The sequence below is a fragment of the Panthera onca genome, chromosome E3 (genome assembly GCF_046562875.1).
Source record: "Panthera onca isolate mPanOnc1 chromosome E3, mPanOnc1 haplotype 2, whole genome shotgun sequence".
NCBI lineage: Eukaryota > Metazoa > Chordata > Mammalia > Carnivora > Felidae > Panthera > Panthera onca.
Genome location: NC_138354.1, coordinates 3,940,752 through 3,968,432, shown reverse-complemented (window position 1 = coordinate 3,968,432; position 27,681 = coordinate 3,940,752). Strand labels below are relative to the sequence as shown.

At 53.8% G+C, this 27,681-nt stretch overlaps 1 protein-coding gene across 10 annotated transcripts in view; it reads left to right on the top strand.

Annotated features, from left to right (window-relative positions):
- The window catches only part of MMD2 (monocyte to macrophage differentiation associated 2), a 62,818-nt gene that overhangs the window by 12,708 nt on the left and 22,429 nt on the right, over positions 1–27,681 (top strand). For 8 of the 10 annotated variants that reach the window (XR_013552828.2, XR_013552827.2, XM_078439824.1 and 5 more), the window contains 5 exons: positions 13,983–14,064; positions 15,415–15,575; positions 18,711–18,785; positions 25,756–25,857; positions 26,537–26,606. Coding sequence is in view for 8 of the 10 variants with exons in the window: in XM_078439824.1 (XP_078295950.1) it covers positions 13,983–14,064; positions 15,415–15,575; positions 18,711–18,785; positions 25,756–25,857; positions 26,537–26,606 (490 nt within the window). In the remaining 2 variants the exon portion in view is untranslated. Of the gene's footprint in view, positions 1–13,982; positions 14,065–15,414; positions 15,576–18,710; positions 18,786–25,755; positions 25,858–26,536; positions 26,607–27,000; positions 27,677–27,681 lie in introns of those variants that run through there. The other 2 variants (XM_078439819.2, XM_078439821.2) reach the window with 2 other exon arrangements.

The following is a 27,681-nucleotide window of genomic DNA, read 5'->3' as shown; positions in this document are numbered from 1 at the left end:
TGGAATGCCACGTGAAGCGAGGCCGTGGCCCATCTTCCCTCCAGACTTCCTCGGACCTGGCACGGGGTCCAATCACCGTCCTTCCCACCCCTTCGTCAGTTTCCCCTTCCTGTTTCTGGCCCTCTCCCTGCTGGGATTTTGATCTCCAGACCATCGTGGAGTGGCACCAGCCCAAAAACTGCTTCCCAAAGCCTGAGCCAAGATGCTGTCTGCACCCGGGAGGAGCCTGAATTCATGAATGGACACAAAGAAGTATCCTGGGGCCAAGCTGGAGGAGGGGGAGGCTCTCAGGGCCCGGGGCCAGCTTGGCCCTGCCTGGGCTGTGCTGGCCTCTGCGGGACAGACAGACAGACTCCCTTTGTGTGGAAGCCAGGACAAATCTCTTTAGTCCTCTGTCCTGGGGACCCAGGGCCGCCACTGCCAGGCACGGCCCAGTCGGGGAGGGGCGGCCGCTATCGTCCTGGGTCTGGGCTTATTTGGAAGAGGAGCACTTCTCTCTGGGGGCTACCGCCCTGGGTCCAGGCTCGAAGGACGGAGGAAACACAGAAGCCCGAAGGCTGGGCCTGGCCCCTCCAGCGTGAAGGGGAGGGGGCGGGAGGGGAGGCGAGCAACTGGGATGTGTTGGGGGCCGAGGTGGTGTGCACCCGGCAGGTCAGCCACTTTAGACCCTGCCTGGGGCAGCCGTGTTGCACCTGCTGCCTGTAGACCCCAGGGCAGGTGTGATGTAGAAAGCATACCCTTTTAAAAGTTCTTTTTAAAGATTTTAATTAATTAGTTAATTTATGTTTATTTATTTTTGGGGGGGGCAGAGCGTGAGCAGGTGAGGGGCAGAGAGGGAGGTGTTGACCTAGAATCCGAAGCAGGCTCCAGCCTCCCAGCTGTCAGCACAGAGTCCGATGCGGGGCTCGAACTCACGGACCTTGAGATCATGACCTGAGCCGAAGTCAGACGCTTACTGACTGAGCCACCCAGGTGCCCCTTAAAGATTTTATTTTGAAGTAATGTCTACACCCGACGTGGGGCTTGAACCCACAACCCCTGAGATCGAGAGTTACATCCTCCACCAACTGAGCCAGCCAGGCGTCCCCCCACCCCCCCCAAAGCATACCTTTGCAGACCCCACTCAGACCCAGCCCTTAGGAGCATGGCTGCTCTGTTTGTTAGCCTTTTACTCAAGTCTAATGTACAGGAGAGCCTGCCTTTCGATTTCAGCTCAAAAACTGGGGAACCAGCACCCTAATCAAGATGCTAAACATTGCCAGTTACCAGAAACCTCCTAAATATCCCTTCCAGTCGCTGTCTCCCAGTCCCAAGGGTGCCCCCTGTCCTGGATTTTATCATCAAAGACTCCCATTGCTGATTCTTGAAGTTGATCTAAATAGCGCCAGAGAGCGCGTCCCGTCGTTCGGCGCCGTGTCTGAGATGCATCCCGGTTTCTGTGCTTGTGTCTGGCCAGTGTGGTGTTAGGAGGCGTGGCTCTTTCGTGGTGTATTCCCATCCTGCGCTGGATGGGCATTTGGGTAGTTTCCAGCGCTCCTGTTGGGACCAGCCCCCCTCCCTCTCCCAACTCCAATGCGGCAGGTTTGAGAACGCCTGGTCTCAAGTTCAAACGTGGACATTGGTCAGAGTTTTAAGATTGACTAACGTAGCAAATGACCGTTGCAGTCAGTGAAACGCTGCAGAAATCTAAAGAAAACAATGGCGCGTCCCGCCCTTGTCCGCAGTCTCTCCTCTGGTGCCCCCCTTTCGTACCTTCTGCTTTTCCAGGTCAGCTCACTGGCCCTGCCTCTCGGGTGACCTTGGGCAAGCCCCTTATCCTGGCTGGATTGACTCACGTCTCAGGAGACTGTCTGCTCCAGAATGTTCGTAAGATCTTAAAAGGCTGGGACGGTTCCAAACTTATTATCTCCAGTCTGAACGACTTCATAAACGCCGTGAGATGACGGATCAATCAGTTATTTGTCAGGCATTACCTGTCGCACGCCTGGCTCTGCATTGGTACCGAGAAGACAAAGACGAATTGGGGCCCGCGTGCAGTCTGGGGGACAAGACGGACCCAGAAACACCCAAATGCGTGTTGCGTGCCCTGTGATAGGGGCTCCGCAGGCAGTTGTGGGAGTCCAGACTCTCCCTAGGACTAGGCCTAGGACTGCTCCAGGAAGAGAAAGACGGAAGGCGGTCCACGTAAGCAACCGCTCGTGCGTTGGCCTGGAGGCGAGAGAAGGCTTTGGCTCTGCAGTCTGCATGGGACTGTGAGGATCAAGCAAAGCTCTTCAGAGGGGCCTTTTCACCTGGGCTTTGAAGGCTGAATAGGAGTTCTCCAGCTGGGGAAGAGGGAAAGGGATTTTTAAGCCGAAGAAAAGGTACGTGGAAGGCCCACAGCCATGATGGCTGTGGGCCACGAGGAGAGCGTTCGTGGGGTGAGGAGAAATTGCAGGGTTTGAGTCAGGGATAGGAAACAAAAGAAGCAGGTTCCCCTGGAACACAGGCTCTTCTTTTGTTTAGTTTGAGAGAGAGAGAGAGAGAGAGAGATCAAAAGCAGGGGAGAGGGGCAGAGGAAGATAGAGAATCTTAAGCAGGCTCCACAAATGGCGTGGAGCCCGAGGCAGGGCTGGATCCCACGACCCTGGGACCATGACCTGAGCTGAAATCAAGAGTTGGACGCTCAACTGACTGAGCCACCCAAGGCGCCCCTGTTCTTTTTTTTTTATTCTCAGTTTGACACGGGCTCTTGTGCTCTGGGTCTGCCGGAGGTTTTCCCTGACCCATGAGACCTGAGAGTCTTGGTGTTAGGCTTTCTAAGATGGGAGGGACTGACTAATTTGGGGTTCGGGGGGACTGGGGATCACGGGCCACTTGCGGCCGGGGCTGCTCTGACCACTGGCCAATGAGGCAGTGATTTCATGAGCTGCGAGAGGGCTCTGTCCCTTCCCTTCTTTGCCTCCAGATTCTCCATCCTGGAGAGGATGCCCAGATACATTACACTATAGTGTAAAAGATTGCTAGCAGAGCCTTTCCCATCAGAACCACAGACAGGGATGAAAGGGGAAGTGAGTGCAGTGGAAAGAATAAACCAGGAATCAGAAGGTCTGGGGTCATATGTCAGCTGTGCCACTTCCTAGCTTGTGGCTTAACTTCTGTGAATCCCTGTATAAAATGACAGTCATAACCCCCGCCCCGCTCACTTTGCAGCAAGGTTCAGAGAAGAGGAGGGAAGTGAAAGCATTGGGTACCTTTTTTTTTTTTTTTTTTAATTTGTGGGTACCACTTAATGTCACCTATATTTTGTTTTGCTCCTAAATGTTCACAAACTTTTTAATTTTTGTAAGCTTATTTATTTATCTTGAGAGAGACAGAGACAGCACGAGCAGGGGAGGGGCAGAGAAAGAGGGAGAGGGAGAATCCCAGGCAGGCTTTGCGCGGCCAGCAAAGAGCCAGACACGGGGCTCGAACTCATGAAACCGTGAGATCATGACCTGAGCCGAAACCGAGAGTCAGATGCTTAACCCACTGAGCCGCCCAGGCGCCCCTCGTTGGGTAACTTTTAAGCCAGGGATGGCTGCCTCTGGCCTGCCCAGTGCCTGTGGCTGACACCGCCAGTTCATCGCCGCCCCCCTTCCTGCCACGCGTAGACTCACGCTCAGGGGCCTTCGAGATACGACGCTCCAGGCAACCAGCACGAGCCCATGGACTTGGTGTGGGGGCTGAAGCCTGTTTGCTGTCTGTGCTGAGCCGGGTGTCTGTTTTGTGGTCCTGGGTCCCTGTGGCATCCATGTGTGGCACCTGGTGCGGTCCCTTCTCCATGAGGCTCTTCCTCCGGCCTGCTGCTAATCCCCTGGGAAGTTTTCAAAAATTCCAATGCTTGGGTCCCTCGCCTGGCAGTCCCTTTGTAATTGTTGGGGATGAGGCCTGGGCATCGGCATTTTCTCCGTCTCCCCCGGTGATTCTCACGCGCAGCAACATTTGCTCTGGCTCCTTCCTCCGACCTGCCAGGTGGTGATATGGCTGCGTCCCCAGTGGCCCAGGGTTTCGGGGAGGGGGTGACGATGGCACAGCCCAGACCCAACTCCTGTCCCTTCCCTGCTGGCATGATAGTAAGTCTTCCTATGTACCTAGATGTGCCAGTGGCCTCGTTTTTTTTGTTTTTTGGTTTTTTTTTTTTTGTAAAATACAGACATAAAACTTACCGTTTTAACCACTTTTTAAAAAATGTTTATTTTTGAAGGAGAGAGAGAGAGAGAGAGAGAGAGTGCACACGAGCAAGCATGAGTGGGTGAGGGACACACAGAATCCAAAGCAGGCTCCGGGCTCCGAGCTATCAGCACGGAGCCTGATGGTGGGGCTCGAACTCACGAACTATGAGATCATGACCTGAGCTGAAGTCGGACGCTTAACCGACGGAGCCGCCCAGGCGCCCAGTGTTAACCTTTCTCAAGTGTATGCTTCAGCGGCATTAAGCATATTCACATTGCTGTCACCACCGCCTGTCTCCAGGCTGACTTCCGTTGTCTCGAACAGAGACGCTGTCCCCCTTCACGCCGTCCCCTCCCCCAGCCCCGGATACCACCACCTTCTCTCTGTCTCCATGGAGTTGGTGACCCTGGGGATCTCCTTCCTATACGTGGAATCCTGCGTTATTTGCCCTTTTGTATCTGGCTTGTTTCATTGAGCGTAACGTCCTCAAAGTCCGTCCACATGGTAGCAGGTGTCATAGTTCCCTTCCTTTTTAGGGCTGAATAATATCCTCCCATTGTGTGGCTGGACCACCTTTTGTCATCCGTCCATCTGTGACGGACACTTCGCTTCCACCTGTGGCCGCGTGTGGACCGTGCTGCTGTGGGTGTGCGGGTGCAATTCTTGTCCCGGAGGCAGAGCGCCTGGATCGGATGGTAGTTCTTCGTGTAGTTTCCGGGGGAGCCTCCATCTGGTGCTCCGCGGCGGCTGCACCATTTACGTCGCCGCCAACTTCTCGTCCTCGCCAACGCTGGTTTTCTGGTTTTGGGGGGGAATGGGTGTGGAGTGGGGAGGCCTGACGTTTGAAAGCAAGCCTTCTTGCCTCACTTCAGCACGTCACGGCACCTGTTCTGGGGGTGCTGCGGGAGGCAGACAGGGATCAGCTTGTACTGAGTGCCTACCGTGTGCAGGGAGCTCACGCGGCACGAGTCGTCCTCTGTGAGGCAGGCGCCGTTACTCTCCTAGAGCTCAGAAGATCCTGGGCAGAAATACCGGCCCTGTCTTTACCTAGCTGTCATGCCTTAGGCATTTGGGGATTTGCTTTTTCTGGGCCTCAGTTTCCCCAGCTATGAAAGGGGGCCAGCAATAGGGCGTGCCTCATCCATGGTGAGGATTCACAGTAACAGAATCATTCATGTCGGTCACGCGCCTACAGATGCTGAGTGCTGTGCGCAGATTAGCCCGTTTCATCCTTTTATTATCCTCTGTGGGGGGTGCTGGGGTTAACCCCATTGCTCAGATGAGAAAACCGAGGACAGCTTTAGCAGCTTGCACATGGACTCGTGGCTAGAGGGGAGTGGTGCCGGGATTGAATCTGGAACGTCTGACCCCCGAACTCCCAATCTTAATTATAAACTCTGTTGTGTGCTAGGTAGGTGATGAAGGAGGGTGTAAACCAAAGCAGAGGCGTAGGCAGGAGATGAGACCCCCAGGCCTGGCTCCACCCCATCTGAGAAGAGCAGGGGGCGAATGGTACCTTACAGTGTGGAACACACTCCCTTGTGTGCTGTGAGTGTGGGCTGGTCTCCTAGCAGCCCCCCAGCAGGCGGGTACCTCACACGTGACCAGTTCCACGGAGGGCCCCGTGACTGCACGTAAGATAGAGGGGGCAGGATGGGGCTCTGACAGAGGAGCTCTCTCCCAGTTGCTTGGAGACCGTTGTTGGAATCACTGGGTCGTAACAGCGCCTGCATTTGGAGTGTTCGCCGAGTCTGATCTGAATTGCGTCCAAAGGCTGTCCTCTTTCCACTGTGCCCCACCGCCTGTCCAAACCCTAGAAACCCAAGCATTTGCCACTTTGATAAAGGACTGGGACAGGCATCTCCTGGATGCCAGTGCTGTATTAGCCAGGCCACCGAGCTTCAGCAAAGCATGATTTACTTGAAAGTGTTCTGGTGTTCATCTTGGAAGGAGGAAAGGAAAACAAATTTCTGCCATCAATCCTTCCATCCATTCAGACTTCTGTTTATCCACTTACCTCTTTATGTTTCTACCAAGCTACGTGCCTATCTCTCTACTCACATACTCATCCACCTACACCTTCATCCATCCATCCATCCCATCCATCCATCCCATCCATCCATCCCCCTGTCCGTCCATCCATCCATCCCATCCATCCATCCATCCATCCATCCCATCCATCCATCCCATCCATCCATCCCTCTGTCCGTCTGTCCATCCATCCCATCCATCCATACATCTTCCCATCCACCCCTCCCCCTGTCCGTCCATCCATCCATCCATCCATCCCATCCCATCCTTCCACCCATCTGTCCATCCTTCCTTTCATCCATCTCTCCATCCGTCCACCTTCCATCCATTCAGACATCTATTTTCCACTTAACTATTTATGTTTCTACCAAGCTACGTGCCTATCTCTCCTAGTCACATACTCATCAACCTACCCCTTCATTCATCCATCCCATCCATCCATCCCCCCGTCTGTCCGTCCATCCATCCCATCCATCCATCCATCCCCCCATCCCCCTGTCCGTCTGTTCATCCATCCATCCCATCCTTCCACCCATCTGTCCATCCTTCCTTCCATCCATCTCTCCATCCATCCATCCATCCATCCATCCATCCATCTATCTATCTATCCATCCATCCTTCCATCCATTCAGACATCTATTTTCCACTTATCTATTTATGTTTCTACCAAGCTACGTGCCTATCTCTCCTAGTCACATACTCATCCACCTACCCCTTCATTCATCCATCCCATGCGTCCATCCATCCATCCATCCCTCCCTCCCTCCATCCATCATTTATATGCCACCCATCCAACCAGCCATCCAGTAGCTCATCCATCCATCCATCCATCCATCCTTCCCCTCTATCCATCCATCCTTCCCCTCTGTCCATTCATCCCCCATCCATCTATCCATCCCCTCCACCCATCCTCCAGACTCCCCATTTATCCGTTTATCCATCTATCCTTCCAGACAAATATTTACCTAACTAGTTATTTGTCTGAGAAGGCATTTGTCTTCTCTTCGGTCTGCTTACCTACCCACCTACCCACCAGCTAGTTCCACAGTCAGTTAATTGGAAATGTACTGGAAAGGATGGCTGTTGTCCTGTGGACAGTGGGAGAGCCAATGAGAAGATTTAATAAAGTCACATTATTTTCTGCTTTTCACGATCAGTTAAAAGTGGCCAAATTTGGGGAAAGAATGTTCAAATTTGGGGTCTGTAATACCAAGGTACATCCATAATGTCTTTAGGGAGCTGTGGGCATAAGGCAACGTTTCGCAGGGGCCGAGACAGCTCTTCCAGCCCTGTGATAGTCGGGTGATGTGGGAAGACAGCCGCAGTCCACATACCATCCTTCAGTGCTTTCCTTTGCTCTGGGCAGCCATGTGCTGAGTGAAGGGTCAGGGCTCCCGGAGAATGAGGTGGGGATGGTTCTGGAGGATGGCAATGACTCAGTTCACCTGCGAGACACAGAGAATGCTGGAACACTAGGGATCACCTAGTGTGATCCCTGTGACTGGGATCACCTCATGACCCCTGCCCCGGCTCAGCTCCTACTCCAGCCGGGTGGGCTCCCTCCCTGCCTCTGAACACCCCTCCTCCTTCCCGCTCCTCCTCTCCTCATGTGCTTCCGTCTCCAGAAATTCCCTCTGCTGTCTCCGGTGTGACAGTCATGGGTGTGAGATCACGCCCTGGCAGAGGACTGGTCTTCGTTGTTTAAGTCTTTACATCATAAAAGCATTGGCATCAGAGAATTTCCTTCCAACCTTTTATTTTGAAAAGTTTCAAACTTGTAGTCAAAAGTTGCAAGAAACGTTCCATGAACTTGCCCGAGTGCCATTCACTTAGAGTCACCGGCTATTAACCTTTTGCTGTGTTGGCTTTATCACTTCCTCTTGGCGCTGAAGCTTTTGAGGCTAAACTGCAGACATTCGGACACTTCATCCTCAAGCACATCGGCATGTATCTCAGGACACCCTTATCTCGCCCAGAAATCCAGCACTTGGTACAATGCTGGGGTCTGACAGGCAGTCAGTCCATCTTTTTTTTTTTTTTTTTTTTTTTTTTAATTTTTTTTTTTCAACGTTGTTTATTTATTTTTGGGACAGAGAGAGACAGACAGAGCATGAACGGGGGAGGGGCAGAGAGAGGGAGACACAGAATCGGAAACAGGCTCCAGGCTCCGAGCCATCAGCCCAGAGCCCGGCCCGACGCGGGGCTCGAACTCACGGACCGCGAGATCGTGACCTGGCTGAAGTCGGACGCTTAACCGACTGCGCCACCCAGGCGCCCCCAGTCAGTCCATCTTTATCTTCCCTCAAGACCCTTAAAAGAATTAAACAAAAAATTTTTTAAGTTTATTGTTCTTGAGAGAGAGAGAGAGAGAAAGAGAGAGAGAGAGAGAGAGCATGAGTGGGGAAGGAGCAAAGAGAGAGGGAGACACAGAATCTGAAGCAGGCTCTGGGCTCCGAGCCGTCAGCACAGAGCCCGACGTGGGGCTCAAACCCACAAACTGTGGAATCATGACCTGAGCTAAAGTCGGATGCTCAACTGACTGAGCCACCCAGGCGCCCCTGTAATAGGTGATTTTTTGTATCTGGCTTCTTTCACTCAGCATCATGTAGTTGAGGTTTGTATGTGTAGCAGGTATCAATATGTCATTCCTTTTTGTGGCTGAGTAATATCCTGTCATATGGATGGATCTACCCATCCATGTGCAGCCAAGATTGAGAACCACTGACCTAGAATAAAAAAAAATAGAGGCCAAAATGGCGGAGCAGCACGGAAATTCTCTGCTTCTTTTATCCCTGAAATGCAGCTAGATCGGCCCCAAACCGTTTTGCACACCTAGAAAGTTGATCTGAGGACTAACACAATAATCTGCATAACTGGAGCCACAGAACTTGGCAGGGACGCAGCGTGGAGAGGTGAACTGGGGGAGAGAGAAGCCGTGGAGGGTGGGCAGCTGTTTTGTTGGCTGAGAACAACTGGCCTAACCTCTTATAGCTTCATCTCCGAATTGGAATAATCGTATCTACTTTGCAAGGATGTGGTGGGCTTTAATGTGAGGTACTGGGACGGGTCAGCTGCCAGTAAGAAAATGGTACCTGGGCTTTCTGGGGGCTTTCCAGGAGGAGGCAAAAAGAATGTCCATTCCTTGAGCACCAGTACGTGTCAGGCACTCCCGCGTGGGCTCTTGAGCCGTATTATCTCATGGTATCTGTAGGCTAGGTAGTAGTTTCTCCTTATACATGCAAGGGAGCTGCAGCCTAGAGACATTAGGTAACTTCTCCTAGGTCTCAGAGCACCTCAGTGACTGTGCAGAGATTTTCCACCCAGCTGTGCCAAGCTCCAAAGTCCCTGCTCTGTCCTGTTCAGGATGGGAATTCAGCCTGTGCCCTTGCCTCCCTGCCAGCTCTGACTCGGGGAGCTTTCCTCGTGGATTTGCCCTCCCCACACCCCACAAATGCCATGCCCACGTGGTTATCTAAGCAGTAGGGCTGGCCGAAGAATGGGGATTGTGTTCTCCAGAGGGGAGGAAGAAAGGCCTCTTTCCCTCCTTTAGTTTAACTAGTGACAGCCTGCTGGGGATATCAACTCTTTTAAGAGAAACTTCCCCCAATGTTGAAGGTTGCTATCTGACTGTCAGCTATGTTCTAGAACATTCTATATTTTATCTGTGTTTCCTGTTAAAAATGACTCCCTTATCCCTCTCCTGGGGAACGGATAAACAAGCTGTTGTACGCCCAGACAGTGGAATAGTGCTCAGCAGTGAAAAGTCTACACAGAAGGAAAAAGAAAAAAAGGATGGAAGTTTTGAAAATAATTTGCCAAGAATGGGAATATACCATCTAGGAGGGTCTGTTTTCTTCTTGTATAATACGTGTTTGTCTTAGACACATTTTAAGTAAATAAGTAAATCCCTGCTTGTCATGGAAAGTTTCTTTCCATCTGGGAATGTGCTTTGACTTTCTAAAATAAATTCTTTCTGGGGTGCCTGGGTGGCTCAGTCGGTTGAGCATCCGTCTTCGGCTCAGGTCATTATCTCATGGTTCATGGGTTCGAGCACCACATCGGGCTCTGTGCTGACAGCTCGGAGCCTGGAACCTGCTTTGGATTCTGTGTCTCTCTCTGCCCCTCCCCCACTCATGCTCTGATACTCTATCAAAAAAATATTTTAAAAAATTGAAATAAATTCTTTTTAGATATTAAAGTAAAAAACGTAACAACACGCTGTGGTATGACCATGTTGCTCCATTTACACGACATTCTGGAAAGACAAAGCTGTTGGGGCAGAGAGCAGAGCAGCAGTAATGGGGCCGGGAACAGGTGTTGGGTCCCCGGGGCGTGCAAGCATTTTGGGAGGGACGAAGGGGTCTGTTCTTACTCTTGATTGTGGTGGTGGTCACACGCCCATCTACATTTGCCCAAACTCATAACACAGAGTAGCAAAAAAAAAAAAAAAAAAAAGGAAAAGGAAAGAAAGAAAAAAATTAGGCCACAAGGAGGGTAAAGAAAAAGTTCTTGGTTCTGGAGGGTTGTGGGAACTGTTTCTTGGGTGTTTGCCCCCGGCCCCGGGGCCTGGTCTGCCGGCCTTTTTCTCTGTCCGCCTTTCTCTCCATTCAGTGGCTGCAGCGCGGGGCAGAGACAAGGAGGGTTTTGTGGAACCCAGAAACAAATAAGGGATTGCCCATCATGGGTCACCGCGGCAACGCAATGTCGCTCTTGGACCCGTGAGGCTGGCACTGTGGGTGGCTTATTGGTGTTTGTTAAAGTCGGCGACAGGTGGACGGGAACTTCCTCAGCCCCAGACCTGGTTTCCCACCTTGGAGAAGGGCGTCAGCTGTGTCCCTGCCCAGTTGACCTCTGCCCGCCCCCTCGCCCAGTTGGCACAGCGCCGTGGGGGGCTTTGGGGCAGAATCTATCAAAATTAACACCGTGCATCCCTGTGTTCGTGTCTCTAGAGCTGTAGTAAATGACCATGCGCTTTGTGGCCTTAAGCATGTAGAAATCTGGTCTCCCAGCTCTGGAAGCCAGAAGTCCAAAATCAGGGTGTCAGGAGGGTGGATTCCTTCTGGAGGCTCTGAAGGAGGAGCCTCTGTGTCTGGCTCCCAGCTTCTGGTAGCTTCAGCAACCCTCAGTGCCCCTTGGCATGTGGACACGTCACTGCAGTCTCTGCCATCACCGTCACGTGGGCTTCCACCCTGTGTCACCCCTCCTCCCCCGGGGACCCTAGTTGTAGCAGACCGGGGGATCGCCCTCCTCCAGGGGAGCCTCATCTTAACTGCTAATATCTGCAATGGCTCTGTTTCCAAATGCGGTCACTTTCTGGGGTGCTGGGGGTTAGAATCATCAACGTAGGAATTTGGGGGAGACACAGTCCAGCCCGTAACACTGCTTTTGTTGTCCTATTAAGTCCCTTCTTAACCCACTCTTGGCCACTGACAGCTTCTTGCTGGAGAAGGTGAGCTGATGGGCTGGTTGTTTCGGCCTCCCGGGGAGGCTGTGCTTTTTGGGGGGTCCCCAGCTGCAGGGGTGAGTCCACCCTTTTCTCTGTGACCCTGAGCCCAGAGACTCAGCTCCGGGGTCGAGTCTGCCCCTGCATGGGTGTCAGACTCTGTGGGGGTTGGCGTGTAAGGTCTTGGTTTTCTCGTCTGTGTAATGGGCTCAGCAGGACCCTGGCCTTGTCACAGGTGGAGTGACCGCCAGCTGATGCAGGTGGAGAACAGCTGTCGGGGCAGGTGGGTGGGGGGAGCAGCCGTGGACCCCCAGACTTGTCCAGGTGCCGAGGGGCCAGCACAGGAAAACCGGACGCGGTGCGTGTCAGGCAGATGGCAGCGTATGGCAATGTCAGCCCCTGGGAGACACCCCAGCCTTCCAGCCTCCATACCCGCCCTGCACACTCCCGTCTGCCGGTCCCTGGGCCAGGAGCACCCTTTCCTCTCCGCCTGGTGAACTCCTCCGTCATCCCTCAACATCTGTTTGCGGTGTGCGCTGCAGAGGCAGGTGCCTCGGGCGTCGTGCTGAGCCTGTGCCCTGGGAGCCCTCTCCCCTCTCCGCAGCCTTCACCCTGTGCTGTGCTGCTCCTCTAATCCCAGCCAGCGCATAGTAGGTGTTCTCCAGTGTTTCCCGAAAGGACGAGAAGCATTAATCACGCGGTGTCAGGATTTCTGCCTGGATCCCGTGCCTTCTGGACCATGAGCTCCTTGAGGAGCTCGTCTCAACCCTCTGTCCCGTGTTCTGAGTGTAGAGCCGGCATACAGAAGGTGCTTAATAGGTGCTCTGTGGTCTGTATGGCGGAGGAGGCGCTGGCACATCCTCAGTGAAGTGTACTTAGCATGGATCCAGCCTATGGAACGTGCTCCATAAATGCCCTGTGAACTTCACTGGCATAGGTCCAGCCCCCAGAAGGCATTCAATAAATGCTCTGTGATCTGTACTGGTGTGGTACCCGCATATAGAAAGTGCTCGGTAAAGTCTCGGTGAGCCGTGCTAGCATGACAGCTGCATACAGAAGCTCGGTGTGTGAGTCTGAGACGAACGGGGGAACTGCCCGTTTTCCTGATCCTGAGCCCGTGTGGGCCAAGGAGGTGACCCCTGCCAGGCCGGTCCAGCTTGCCAGCCAGGTGCTTGCAGACCTCACCCCCCGGCTCTCGGACGCCCCTTCCCCGCCCTGCCAGGCCTGCCTTCCCAGCCTGATTTGGATACCCCTGTGCGGAGTCCTGCCTGCCGGACCCAGGCTGAGTGCCGGACGCCCTGGGGGTGTCACTCCCTACCCTCATCGTGGTAGCTTTCTCTCCCTGCAGTGGGCTCTTTTTGTGCTTTCGGAGCTCCACTGCGGAACAAAGGAGAGACTGGAGGGGCCGAGGAATCTCCCCAAGGACTCTGGAACACCGGGAGTGCATATTGCTTGAGACAGTCAACTGGCTGTTCCACGTGTGCATCTGCGTCCGGCAGAAGTGAGGGCAGATGGTCACCGAGGATGTGCACACCGGTGGTCACGAGGCAGAGTTCCCCACGATGGCCCCAAACTGGAAAGTCCACGTCCAGTAGATGGGGGGCATAATTGTGTGTGGAATTCCGTACGGCGATGAACACGGTCCATCGCTGCGTCCAGCGACATGAATGAGTCTCGCAGCCAAAGAAGCCAGACAAAGAAGGGTCTGTGCTGTGTGATCCCATTGATGGGAAGTTCAAGAGCAGGCCAAGCTAATCTATGAGGACAGTGTCAGAGGGCGGTTTCCTTGAGGGAAGAGAGTCACTGGGAGGGGGCCTAAGGGCGCTTTCTGAGCTCGGCCCCCTCCCGGGTGGTGGTTATTCTGGCGGGTGTGCGAGTAAGAATGGGTTGGGCTGTGCCCATGGGGAGCTGTCTGTGTGTCAGTAAGGAAAATGAGCAACAGGAAATGGAGAGAACGCTGTATTTAGCAAAGTTGTGCAACAAATGCCACACTGGGGATTAGGCACAAGGTATTGGGTAGTCCAAACAAAGTGTAAGAGGAAGGGAGGGGGAGGGGGAGGAGGGAGATGGGAAGGCGAAGAGGGAGGGGGAGGGGAGGAGGAAGATAGGAAAGAGGGGGAGCAGGGGGAGGAAGGTGGGAGGGAAAAGGGGGTGGGAAAGAAGGGAGGGAGAGGCAGAGGAGGGGTGATGGGGAGGGGAGGGATCTTTTTTCCCACTGAGAGGGACCTGGTCTTCAGGCCTCCTGGGGATCCTGTGACCACAGCTGCTCCCGGCTTCCTGGCCCAGCTTCCAAGAATTATGTCTCTCGTTCCAGGTTCATGAACCACCGAGTCCCCGCCCACAAGAGGTACCAGCCCACCGAGTACGAACATGCAGCCAACTGTGCCACCCATGCTGTGAGTTGGCTTTTGGGGGGCCGGGAGCTGAGAGGGGGACGCTTCCAGGTGCAGGGGGAGGCAGGCTCTCTGCCCTTGGCGAGACTCAACATCTCCATTCCACGGTGATGTCCCCGCTGACATCAAGTCCTCTGTGGCCCTTGGAAGAGTGAGTGGGATCTCGAGGGAAGGCCATTTGGGGAAACTGGACTGTGGTGCTGAGCAGGCCTCCCTTTTTGCTCTTCGAACCTTCAGTGGCTCCCTAGCACCTGTACGGCATCTGGACTCCGTTACGAGCTCCCGGGCAGGTCTTAGCTCATGTGTCGGCCCACCTCCCACTGCCACGCTCTTCCCCTCAGGTTCCAGCACCTGAATGGGCCGTTTCCTGGATAGAAGGTACACCTCCATGCCTTTGCAAACGATGTTCCGTCTGCTTGGAATATTCACCGACTCCACCCCAGCCTCGCCTAAGAAATCCTCTGGGCAGTGGATCCCTTTGAGAATAACGAAAGACCTAGACCTCCCCTGTCCAGCTCGGTAGCCACTGGCCCCGTGTGGCTGTTGTGCACTTGACGTGCAGCTCGTCTGATTGGAGACGTGCTGTGCGTGCGACATACGCACCGACTCGGGAAGACCTGGCAGGAAAGACAGGATGTAAAATGTCTCCTCAAAATGTGTATGTTAATTACGTGGTCTTGTGGACCTGTCGGGCTGAACAGATAAAGTATTGACATTAACTCCGTCTGTTTTTCCTTTTAAAAACGTGGCTTGCCAGAACGTCTCAAATGACCTCTGGGACCGGTGTTATCCTTCCGTTGACTGGTGTTGCCAGAGACCCTTTCTTTAGAAACAGTGCTCCCGGCACACAGAATTGGGCACACGTTCTGGGACTCCCCGCCCCCAGTGCTTCGGAGAGTTCTAGACTTCTCTCGGGAAGTGATCGATAAACTGGGATGTGACGAGTGAGGGGTTTTCCAGGCAGACCTGGTGGGGAGGGACGTTTTCTTCAGGAGGCGGGGACTACGTGTGTACCCTGACCTTCTCTAGGGCTGTGCTGCCCCATGTGGTGGCCGCTGGCTCCGTGGGCTGCTGAAACAAACTGAGATCGATCGCCACGAAATAGAATTAAAAATTCGCTGCCTCACTGCTGCAGTCACGGTTCGAGTGCTCAGTGGCCGCTGGTGCCTGGTGGCTCCCGTATCGGACGGTGGGGGTCTGGGACGTTACCACCTCAGAGGGAGGTTCCGATGGGCGGCGTGGATCTAGAGAAATGGGTGGGCGGCGTGCCCAAGGAGGCTCGGGGTCTGCGTCCCTCCCCGGATTCCACACGGGAGGCTGGTCCTGCAACACCTGTTTCCACTCTGCTTCCAGCTCTGGATCATTCCCAGCATCCTCGGCAGCTCCAACCTCTACTTCCTGTCGGATGACGACTGGGAGACCATCTCTGCCTGGATCTACGGCCTCGGCCTCTGTGGGCTGTTCGTGGTGTCCACCGTGTTCCACACGATCTCCTGGAAGAAGAGACACCTCAGGTGCGTTCCGCCTGGCCCACGGAAGGGGTGTGTGCCAGGCGGGGTGGCCAGGGCAGGGGGCGTGGCTGGCTGAGCCAGAAGGGGCCCGGGGCAGTGATCTTTGCCTCTGCGGGCTGGGGTCGGATCCTGCCTGGGCAGATCACCTCACCCACATGAGGCTCGTTTGCTCCCCTGTGGGCACCTCGGAGAGCCAGCCCCCGGCTCCCAGGGTCGTTCCGAGAGATCCTCGAACCGTCAGAATGACCTTTGACCCTTGTGGGCACCACCCCGGGTTCCGGGTCCCGTGCAGACATCACCCCTGATCTCTTCAGTAGTTCTGTGGTGTAGGCGTTAGTCTGGGGTTTGTATTTATTTTTATTGGTTACTATTATTTTTTCTTCTTCTTCTTTTTACTTTTGGAGAGAGAGAGCGCGAGTGAGCGGGGAGAGGGACAAAGAGAATGTTAAGCAGGCTCCAAGCTCAGCGCAGAGCCCGATGTGGGGCTCAATCCCCTGAACCGTGAGATCATGACCTGAGCTGAAGTCACAAGTCAGATGCTCAATCGACTGAGCCACCCAGGCACCCCTCTTTTTTTTTAATGTTCATTTTTGAGGGACAGAGAGCACATGTGGGGGAGTGGCAGAGAGAGAGGGGGACAGAGGACCCCAAGAGGGTTCTGTGATGACAGCAGAGAGCCCGATGCAGGGCCTGAGCTCACGAACTGTGAGATCATGACCTGAGCTGAAGTCAGACGCTTCTCCTACGGAGCCACCCAGGTGCCCCAGTCTCCCGTTTTTATACTTTTGCTTTGCTTTTAATTTTTATTTTTTAATTAATGAATTAAGTTTTTCTTTGCTTTTAATTTTTATGTTCTATGATTTTTTTAATGTTTATTTATTTTTGAGACAGAGAGAGAGAGTGCGCAAGTGGGGAGGGGCAGAGAGAGAGGGAGACACAGAATCCGAAGCAGGCTCCGGGCTCTGAGCTGTCAGCACAGAGCCTGACGCGGGGCTCGAACTCACGAACCGCGAGGTCATGACCTGAGCTGAAGTCAGACACTTCAGCAACTGACCCACCCAGGCGCCCCTCTTTGCTTTTAATTTTTAAAAACACTGTGGTGAATACACATAATGTAAATTGACTATCTTGACCAGTCTCAGGTGTCCCTCTCAGGGGCATTAAACACAGTCACATGGCTGTGCAGTCACCACCAGCATCTCCAGAACTTTCTTCATCTTCCGGAACTGAAGCTCTGTCCCCTTTAAACGCTCACTCCCCACCCCTCCGCCAGCCCCTGGCACCCCCCATCCTGCCTTCTGTCTCTGTGAATCTGACTCCTCTGGGGACCTCATATAAAGCAGCCATACTGTGTGTCCTCTTGTGTGTTGAAGTCACTGCCCGCATAACCAGTGGTGTCACTGTGTTGCCCGTGGCTGTCCACGTCTGTCACGGAGTGGATGAACATAATAGTACCTATCTTCTAGGCGGGATTAAAGAGTTATTGGTCACAAATTGCTTAGACCAGTGCTCTGCTTATGGTCCCTGCCCTATACGGACTAGCTGTTGTTACCGCTTTTATTTCTAGGGAGACGTGAAGTTAAACCATATGTAGAATCCCTGGTCGGATTTATTGAGAGCTGAAGTTTGCTGGACAGAACCATGCCTTGTATTAGTTACCTATCGCTCTGTAACACATGACCCTAAATCGCAGAGGTTTTGAGTAACTGGAAACCTTGGCTATCTCTCGAAGCTTCGGAGTCAGGATTTCAGGAGCTTAACTGCCCGGCTGTGGTTCTCGATCTCTGGGGGAGTCAAGGTGCTGGGCCCCGGGGCTGCTCTCATCTGAAGGCTTGACTGGGGCTGGAGCCGCTTGCAAGGTGGCTCCCTCACCTGGTTGGCAGGTTGCTGCTGGATGTTTACGGGGTGCTCAGTGCTTCCCACATGGGCCTCTCCACAGACATGTGGCTCATTTCTCCCAAAGTTAGTGTTCCAAGAGGACAAGGCAGAGGCGATAATATCTTTTAGGATCTAGACTCAGAAATCACACTCCATCCTTTCCGCAGCCCCCTGTTGGTTACATGTGTTTGCCTTATTCATCGTGGGAGGGGGCTGCACATGGGTGGGCTTACCAGAAGGTGGGGCTCTTCGGGCACCATTTTGGAGGTTGGCTACCACAACGTGAGGTCACAACAAAAACAGCCAGTGTTTGTTGAGTACTTCTTCTTACACGTGCAAAGTACCAACTCACTTAACCCTCACGGCCAGCCCGTGACAGGCTGCGGATATCCTCCCTGCTTGACAGATGAGAGAGCCGAGGCTGAGAGATGGTGAGGAGCCAGGTCAAGGTCATACAGTCCATAAGTGGTAAGGTTGGGACTCGAACCCAGGCCTTCTGGCTCCAGAGCCTGGATCTGAACCAGGATGCCAGGACCCAGAGGGTCTTTGAGGTCGGAGGGAGCACATAGTTTTTGGCGGGGGGCACATGGTTTTGTTGGTGTTGCATTTTGTTTTAACCACCAAATTCGTTCATCATTTGAAATCTTTTGAAAAGCCCAGTGTATAAAGCCAAAATGCAGGGGCGCCTGAGTGCCTCAGTCAGTTAAGGGTCTGATTCTTGATTTTGGCTCAGGTCATGATCTCGTGGTTCATGAGTTCGAGCCCCACATCCGGCTCTGTGCTGACGAACCCAGAGCCTGTTTGGAATTCTCTCCCCTGCCCCCCCCCCCCCGCCTCTCTCTGCCCCTCCCCTGCTCGCCTCTCTTTCTCTTTTTTATGTGAACACACGTGTGTGTGTCTCTCTCAAAATAAATAAATAAACTAAAAAAAAAAAAAAGCCAAAATGCAGAGTTGCCGTGATTCAAGTGCAGGCGAGGGGGTCCATCCTTACCCTTCAGGAGAAGGGGGGTCCTCCGAGAGACCTGCGGGGGTTCTCCATTCAACCCCCAGGGTCATGGGGAGACTGGTTTGAAAACCACTACTCTGGTCACTCACAGATGGGGACCCGGAAGCCCAAGGGTCGTGGCTGGGTAGAGGTGAGCCCGCCCCCAGCCCGGACTCTTCCCCACCTGCGGGGAAGCATGTTCGTCCAGGGCGTGGCTCTGGGGCCCTGACTCTGACCCTGACCCTGACCCTGACCCTGACCCTTCTCTGCTCCAGGATGGTGGAACGTTGCCTGCACATGTTCGACCGCATGGTCATCTACTTCTTCATAGCGGCCTCCTACGCGCCCTGGTGAGCATCTGTGTGCCGTTCCCGGGAAGGGCTGGCTTCTTCTCTTTTCTCTGAATTCCTTTTTGTATTTGGCTGGGTGACATGCTGGCTCGGCACAAAAGGGTGTGGGTAAAAAGATGCCCTCTGCCCATTCTCCTTCTAGAAGCAACTACGTATTACCAGTTTCTTGTGTGTGTTTCCAGAGTTACTTTGTGCTAAAAGAGCAAATGGGTGCACACGTACATACGTGCGTAGTGATGTTGTAAATTTATATGTTTATACTTCTATTTTTCCTCCAACTTTTAGAGCAAAAGGGAAGGATACCATACAAACTGCAAATTGCATTTGTTCTCGGTAATGTTGCCGGGGACACCTCTCTACATTAGTACATTGAAGTGCGGCCTTTTTTTTTTTTTTAATGTTGATTTATTTTTGAGAGAGAGTGAGAGTGTGCGAGCGTGAGAGGGCCAGAAAGAGGGAGACAGAGGATCCAAAGCAGGCTCTGTGCTGTGATCGCAGAGCCCGACGTGGGGCTCGAACTCATGAACCGCGAGATCATGACCTGAGCCGAAGTCAAGAGTCGGCTGCTTAACTGACTATGCCACCCAGGTGCCCCAAGATTTTCCCAATCTTTTCTTTTTTCTTTGTTTTTTTTTTTTAAGTTTTTAAAAATGTTTATTTATTCTTGAGAGAGAGGGAGACAAAGCGTGAGTGTCGGGGGAGGACCAGAGAGAGGGAGACACAGAATCCGAAGCAGGCTCCAGGCTCTGAGCTGTCAGCACAGAGCCCGACGCGGGGCTCGAACTCACGAACCGCGAGGTCATCACCTGAGCCCAAGTTGGAGGACGCTTAACTGACTGAACCACCCCTTCCCAATCTTTTATTTCTTTCTGCAGCAGCATACTGTTTCCTGGCCGTCCCCTGTGTGTGGGTATTTATGGCAGTGGGACGGTCCACCCCTTTGCCAAGAGAGACAGAACCTCAGTGAATCTTGTTGTTTGTGTATCATTTAGCACACACGCACGGATATGTTGGCTCCAATCGTATGAATTGCTGAGACGCGGCCTTTTCTGACCTACAAAAACAGCAGCTTTGTGTGGTCAAGCCCGATCTTTGTCTGATAAATGCGAGACTTGGACTCCTGGGCAGCAGGGAGTGAACCTTTGTAATTTGGTTAACTATTGCCAGATCACCACACGTTGTATCAGTTTTAAACTCCCCCAGCGAGTGACCCGGGGGTTTTCCACCTTGATTTAGTAGTAAATCCGGAAAGTTCTGAAAGAAAGAAACACTAAGCTTCAGGCCACACCCGGGGCGCCTGAGTGGCTCAGTCAGGCTAAGCAGCCAGTTCTTGATTTCCACTCAGGTCATGATCTCATGGCTCGTGAGTCTGAGCCCCACACTGGGCTGTGCACTCATAGCGTGGAGCCTGCTTTGGATCCTCTGTCTTCCTATCTCTGCCCCTCCCCTGCACACTCTCCACCCCCCCCTACCCCGCCTTCTCTCTCAAAAATAAATAGACATTTAAAAATTTGGGGGAAAAAGCTTCAGGCCATGCTCTACAAGTCTGGGGAGGCGGCTGAGCCATTGCACTCATGGTTGGTGAATGCGTACTGTGTGGCCGGGTGACGGTGGGCGTTTGGACCCCGAGGGTCTGGCTGGTGGATGGACATCTGTGACAGGACAGTGATGGCGTGGTAAGACAGCCCTGTGTGCGTGCAGCTGTGGGAGCTCAGAGGAGGTGCTGCTGTGGCGTGGGGGCCTTGGGAGGGCTGCCTGGAGGAGGTGTGCCGCTCTGAGAACGTGCGTGTGGGCTTCTGAAGGGTGGGGAGCCACGGGAAGGTTCGTTCTGTTTTGGCCTAGGAAATTTCTTTCTTTCTTTTTTTTTAATTTTTTTTTTTAACGTTTTTATTTATTTTTGAGATAGAGAGAGAGACAGAGCATGAACGGGGGAGGGGCAGAGAGAGAGGGAGACACAGAATCGGAAGCAGGCTCCAGGCTCTGAGCCATCAGCCCAGAGCCTGATGCGGGGCTCGAACTCACGGACCGCGAGATCGTGACCCGGGCTGAAGTCGGATGCCCAACCGACTGAGCCACCCAGGCGCCCCTCTTTCTTTTTTTTAAATGTTTATTTTTTTTTTATTCTGAGAGGCAGAGACAGAGCACAAGCAGGGGAGGGGCAGAGAGAGGGAGACACCGACTCTGAAGCAGGCTCCGGGCTCTGAGCTGTCAGCACAGAGTCCCACGCGGGGCTCGAACCCACGAACCATGAGATAGATCGTGACCTGAGCTGAAGTCAGATGCTTAACCTACTGAACTCCGCTCACCTAGGAAACTTCTATTTTTGGCCATCATAAGTGAGGCGTTCTCTTCCGTTATGTGTGCTGCTGAGTGGGTTTTGTGTGTGTACGCAAAGGCTGTTGCTTTAGGAAACACGTCTCAGTGTAGGTGCCTTGCCTGCAGAGTGTGCACCCGTGTCCCTGTGCAAAATAAGCCGATTTTCACACACAGCGGCCCGCACCCAGCTGAAGCAGACCACGTCCAGCGCCCTCGTCCCCCTCCAGGTTACCACAGCCCCGACACCCGTCGCCATACGATAGTTTTGCCTGATTGTTTATTTCGTGTCAGTGGCGTCGTTCTTTCGGATCCCGCTTCTTCCACGGAGCACGTGCCTGGTGAGACCCACGGAGTCACGGTTGCCACCCACCCACTACTCTCCGTGCCGGACAGCGTTCTGGGGGCCGCACCTCAGGTGTCCATGCTCCTGTGGCAAGCTTTGCGTGGTGCCCAGGTTTTGGGGAGATTACGGAACCATGGTTTTCTGGCTGTTCTCATACCAGTGTGGAGGCACACGGAGTGTAGATGGGAGGCTGCTCGGGCTATTCTCCGGGGCGATGGGGGTTTCCTGGGCTGGTCTCTCCCCGCCCACCGCCGCCCCAGAAACCAGCCCCGCTGCTGCCTGCCTGGGGACAGGGCAGACGGTGCCCCATGACCAGCTGGGCTTCAGGACAGGAGGGGACCCGCTTCTCTCCCCAAAACCAGTATGCTTCTGACCGTCGGATGCTCAGGTGGGCAGGCATATGTCTGGAGGCTTCTAGAATAGGCACAGGTCCTGGGGGAGGGGCAGCCTGCTGGAGCAGGCCGGGAGCAGGAGAGAGACCCCAGGAGCCACAGGAGGAGGGAGCTCATTCCACGCAGCCAGCTGTGGTCAGCCCCGGTGTGCCCGGTGCACCGCCTGCGGTTGCCGGGAACCAGGCGATGTCAGGTTTCCTTTTGGATGTGGCCGAGTGGAGTGGAGCTAAGTTTGGTGCTCGGCTGCAGTAACTATCTTTGACATGGATTTCTAGAACGATCCGTGGACTGTCCTCCCCTCTGCTTTAATCCCTGCGTCTCTCTTCTTTACCCCCGGCTGCGGCTGACTGGGCCCGGGCTCTGTCCCGGTCCTGTGCCGGCGGCTGAGGATAAGGCCGTAAGCCAAGGTACCGGCTCTCTCCCCTAATGGGACTTAGGGTCTCACAGGGAACACAGACGTGGGCTGTCCCAATACCGAGCCAGGAGATGAAGCACAACGGTGGTTAAGTGCCGCGAACGAGGGGAGCGGGTAACGTGCCTTGGGTCTGCGAGCCGTTCAGGAGGAAGAATGAGCAGAACGTGGGGGTCGATTGGATGTGAGGGGGGAGATAGAGAAGGTTGGTGACCCGTTTTCCGGCTGGAAAACTGAGCGCCTGGGTGCCTGGTGAAAAGGGGACGTGGGACAGATGATGTACATTCCTTTGGTGGGAACTTTTTTTTTTTAATTAAAAGAAAAAATTAAGTTTATTTATTTTTGAGAGAGACAGAAACAGTATGGGGGGGGGAGGGCAGCTAGAGAGGTAGAGAGAGAATCCCAAGCAGGCTACGCGGTGCCCGCACAGAGCCTGATGTGGGGCTTGAACCCGAGAAGCCGCGAGATCATGACCTGAGCCGAAATCAAGAGTCCGTCGCTTAACCGACTGAGCCACCCGGGCGCCCCTGGTGGGTACTTTTCTTTGAATTGCTCTGGTTCTCAAGCTGTTTTCTGCGGAGGCCTGGAGGTACCCAGAGGACCACGGGGGGTGGGGGTGTGAATGACCGTGGGTTCCCCCCATCCTTGCCTCAGTCAGGAAACCCCATTTTTTTGTGTTTGTTTTTGATAGCTTGGATGTAGGTCCACATGTAAGATTCCTACACAGTCTTTGCTTCCATAAAGGGTGTAAAATATGGTTGAAGGGCTCTGGCATGGTAGAAAGAGAAAAGCAGAAATATTTGTTGGAAGTTCACATTTTTTTTAGGCGGGGGAAGGGTTCATTTTCTTCTGTTAAAGTCAAGTTGAACTTCTCTGTGATATTTTAGTAAAAAATGTGGTTGGATGCTCACTCCTCCTTCGCCCTTGACCTCCATACCAGCCCATTCTCCTTCTATCCCTTCCTCCGCCCACGCCCTCCATCCCATCCCTACTCATTCTCCTACCCATTGGTCTATGTCGTGTTTGTTTGGAGATCTAGAAAGATCTTCCCTGATGGTTCTTTTGGGTAACGAGTCGAGTTATTTATTTATTTTTACCTTTAAGGTTTCTAGTATAACTTCTTTTTTGTTGTTGTTTATTTATTTGAGAAAGAGCGTAAGCGGTAGAGGGAGAGAAACAATCTAAAGCAGACTCCGTGCCCAGTGTGGAGCCCGACTGGGGGCTCTATCTCACGACCCCGAGATCGTGACCTGAGTCGAAGCCAAGAGTTGGATGCTTAACTGACTGAGCCACCCAAGGTGCCCCGACTTAACTTTTTTTTTTTTAATTTAAATCTAAGTTAATATATAGTGTAATAAGATTTCAGGAATAGAATTTAATGATGTGTCACTTACGTATAACCCCCGGTGCTGATTCCAACAAGTGCCCTCCTTGATGTCCCTTGCCCATTTAGCCCATCCCCCACCCCTCTCCCCTCCAGCAACCCTCAGTTTGTTCTCTGTATTTAAGAGTCTCTTGTGGTTTGTCCCCCTCCCTGTGTTTATCTTATTTTTCCTTCCCTTGCCCTGTGTTCCTCTGTTTTGTTTCTTAAATTCCACATGTGAGTGAAATCGCGCATGTGTCTTTGTCTATTTCACTAAACATAATACATAACACTCTAGTTCCATCTACGTTGTTGCAAATGGTAAGATTTCAGTCTTTTGGATCGCCGGGTAATGTTCCTGTGTATTTACCACCTTTTCTTTATCCATTTGTCAGTCGATGGACATCCAACTTAACTTCTTTATAATGACAAATGGACTCTGAGCCACTTGCTTTTTTGTGGGGACAGGGAGGGCAGAGGTTTTACAGAAGGTATTCTCACTCAAGAAATTCACTCGAGAAAAAAGTGAAAGGACCCCTCCGCACCCCCCCCCCACCCCCCCGCCAAACCACAACCATCATTGACTGGCCCTTTCTAGATGGAGCTCCCGTGTCCCCATCGACAAGGGACTCCGGTCAGTGTCTGTGCATTTACAGGTCTGTCTTCACGTATGCAGATAATACAGCCCTGCTGTTCTCCACTCGCTCCCCACCCCAACACCTGCCGGCATGCCTTGGAGATGTATGCACCTAGTTGCAGATAGTTCTATTTTCAAACCGCTCTGACGGATAATTTGGTATAAAGAATTAATAATAGGAGATTGGAATAGTGGAGAATTGGTTAACCAGCGTCAGTGACAAATCCAGAGAAGCCAGGAGCGGCAGATACAAGGGACAACTATGGACCTGTCCCTCCGTCCAGGGCAGACCTTCCACCTCATTGGAAAGGGTCTGGTCTTTTTTTTTTTTAATGTTTATTTGTTTTTGAGAGAGAGAGAGAGAGAGTGAACGAGAACACAGGCAGAGGAAGGGCAGAGAGAAAGAGGGAGACACAGAATCCGAAGCAGGCTCCGGGTTCTGAGCTATCAGCACAGAGCCCGACGCGGGCTTGAACTCACGAACCGTGAGATCATGACCTGAGCTGAAGTCGCTTAACCAACTGAGGCACCCAGGCGCCCCAAGAAGGGTCCGGTCTTTGCGCACGGGATGGCAGAGAAGCTCCTGAGGGGCCTGTGGGTGCAGCTTGCTGGAAATCAGCCCTCTGGGGTGCCGGGGGAGGCCAGCCACAGGAGGTACCGAGCTTCAGCACTTGCTCGGTGCCGCGGAAGCTGCTGTTTGCTGGGTGCTCCTGGAACCAGCAGCTAGAGAGGCCCCTGCAGGAACCTAGAGCGTTTCGGTGCGGTTCAGTCGTGCAGACAGCTGCTCAGGGTGAAGGTCAGACAGCTTGCTGGACGGGAGTCCCTGACGGGGGAGGGGGCCCCGTGTGCAAGTGTGTGGGGCTGAAGACAGGGTGCAGGGAGCAGCCCCCTGGCCTGGGCCACGGGCCTGCAGCATCCGGGACCTGCCGCTGTACCGCCGGCACCCAGGTCAACACCTGGAGAACAGCTGAGGCCAAGTGCTAGAGAAAGCCGTGCCCTGCCAGGCAGCTCGCCCTGGGGAAACAGTCTGGCCGAGCAGTGGAGAGAAAAGCCTGCTCCCCAGGGAATGTGGTGGGAGGACCGCAGGGGTCCGGAAGGAAGAGCCTTTCCTCCTGCGAAGCGTCTTCACTGCACTCCCCGACAAAGCCCAACAACGTCGTGCCTGCGGCCGGGGAAAAATGGACTCGGTCCGGCTCCCTCGTCTCCGTTATCTCGGAGCAGGCAGAAAGTGGGGGTTTGGAGCTGACAGGCAGGAAGTTGATAACCAGTCCCCCTTCCCCTCCTGGCAGACATTTGGGTACCTTCTGGCTCTTCCTGTGTGGTCCGTGCTGTGATGAATGTCCTCTCTGAGCCGTGTGCACGTACCAAGCAGCATTTCTTGGGTTTTTCCATGACAGCCCATGGCCCTTCTGGGGAGCCTTAGGGCACAGGCTTTCTCTGGGGTCAGCCTTCCTGTGGCAGGGAAGGGAGGAACCCCCCTCAGGCTCTGCCCTCGGCTCTCTCCCAGGTTGAACCTTCGGGAGCTGGGCCCCTGGGCCTCGCATATGCGTTGGCTGGTCTGGATCATGGCCTCTGTGGGCACCGTCTATGTCTTCTTCTTCCATGAGCGGTAAGCCAGGGCTGAGGGGGCGGGGGTGGGAGTGGGAGCCCAGGGGAGGCGGGGCCTCCTCTCTGCTCCTGGGGAGATGAGACCCCCCCCAAGATGACTCCGAAGCATGACGGCACTGCTCTGCCTGACATCCTGGGGCTCGGGCCCGTGGATGGCCCAAGGCCACAGCCTGTAGGGTCAATCTGAAGAGGTTTTTGAAAAGGCCCTGTGGGTCACGTGTTACCCACCTTCCCTAAACCGGGTTAGCAGATGACGGGGACTCCCTTTACTTCCGTCCTGTTGTCGGGTGAAGACAGAAACAGAGAAGCAAAAGGGAACAGTTGACTTCCTGGCACACAGGTGTCAGTCGATGTGGCCACTCAGGTGGATGGAAGGCGGCTGCTTGGGCCCAGCGGGAGGAGGTGCTCAGATGACATGGTAATGACCGTCCGGGCTGGAGCGTGGCAAGCGCCCACACGCGTGCCACACTCAGCACTGGCAATCCTGGCCTGTCCTCGCGAGGGCGGAAACCAGGACCCCCCAGTTCCGCCAGCACCTGCTGTGTGTAGCTGGGTGGCATCTGAGCCGAGGAGTGCTGGGCAGAGGGTGGAGTCCTCCTCACTCGGTCAGGGGTCCCCTCCTACCCAGCACGGGGAGCCTTACGCTGTCCCGAGGCCCAGATGGCTTGTCTTCCCGCCAGGTACAAGCTCGTGGAGCTGCTCTGCTATGTTATCATGGGCTTCTTCCCCGCCCTGGTCATCCTCTCAATGGTAAGTACCACCTACCCGGCCTGGGGGCTCCCGGCTGGCCGGAGGGACCCGGGGTGACTCTCGGGGTTGTCCAGTCGGAGCCCCTCCTCTGGCACACGGGCAGAGTGAGGTCTAGAGGGGCCGTAGAGCATGCGGCTTAATCCTGGGGTGGGGGGGCTCGACTCCTCGGCTCTGCAGCACCGACTCTGCCCAACCTCCAGTGAGCTGTGACCCTCCACGCTTCAGCCCTGCTGTGTGTTTAAGGATTAAATCCCACGGAGAGGGATTAGAATGGTGCGTAGGACGTAGTCCCCAGTTGCTAAATTAAATCTGTATAATAACATCCCTGGGCACGGAGGCAGAGCCGAGGCTCAGGACTTAATGATTACCCCCTTGGGTGTTGCCACATCCTAAGCTCCCAAACCAAGCCCAGAAAGGGCAACCAGGTTCCTTCACTGCACACTTTCTGAGCCCATATGGAGCGCGGGAGGCGTACCCACAGCATCCAGCGTCCTTGCCCCGGGCGTCACTGGAGATGGACACTGAGAGGGGAAGCAGCCGGCAGCGCTTTTGTGGCCCCTGAGTGGCCAGGCCAGGGTCTGTCCCCATAACCTCAGACCGTGGGGCATAGGATCTCCGGGTAGCTTTGCCCAGCCTGTGAGGGGCAGAGCCTTGCAGGGAGAGGACTGAGGCCCCCGCCCAGGAAGAGAAGAAGCTGGGTGGCCGTGCATGGACCCCGTCTCCTCCCTGACCCTCAGTTGCCCCATCTGTGAGGTGGGCACAGTAAATTCAGCCTGCCCGGTACCCTCCCTAGGCCAAGTAACAGTTTATTATTTTTATACTGTCATTGTTGGTTGATGTCAAAAGGATATTCAGTGAAATCTCACAGGTTTGTTTGTTTGTTTGTTTGTTTGTTTTTTAAATTGTATGGGTTTTATCCTAAGCGTTATGGTTAGGAAGGTCTTCCTTTCCCCAAGTTTAGGGATAACAGTCACCCGTATTTTCTCCTGTTTCTTTTATGGTTTAACCTTTAATAGGTAACTTTTCTTCTAACTCTTGTTTCTCCTGTACGTGGTGATTCCTCCCCGAATACTTA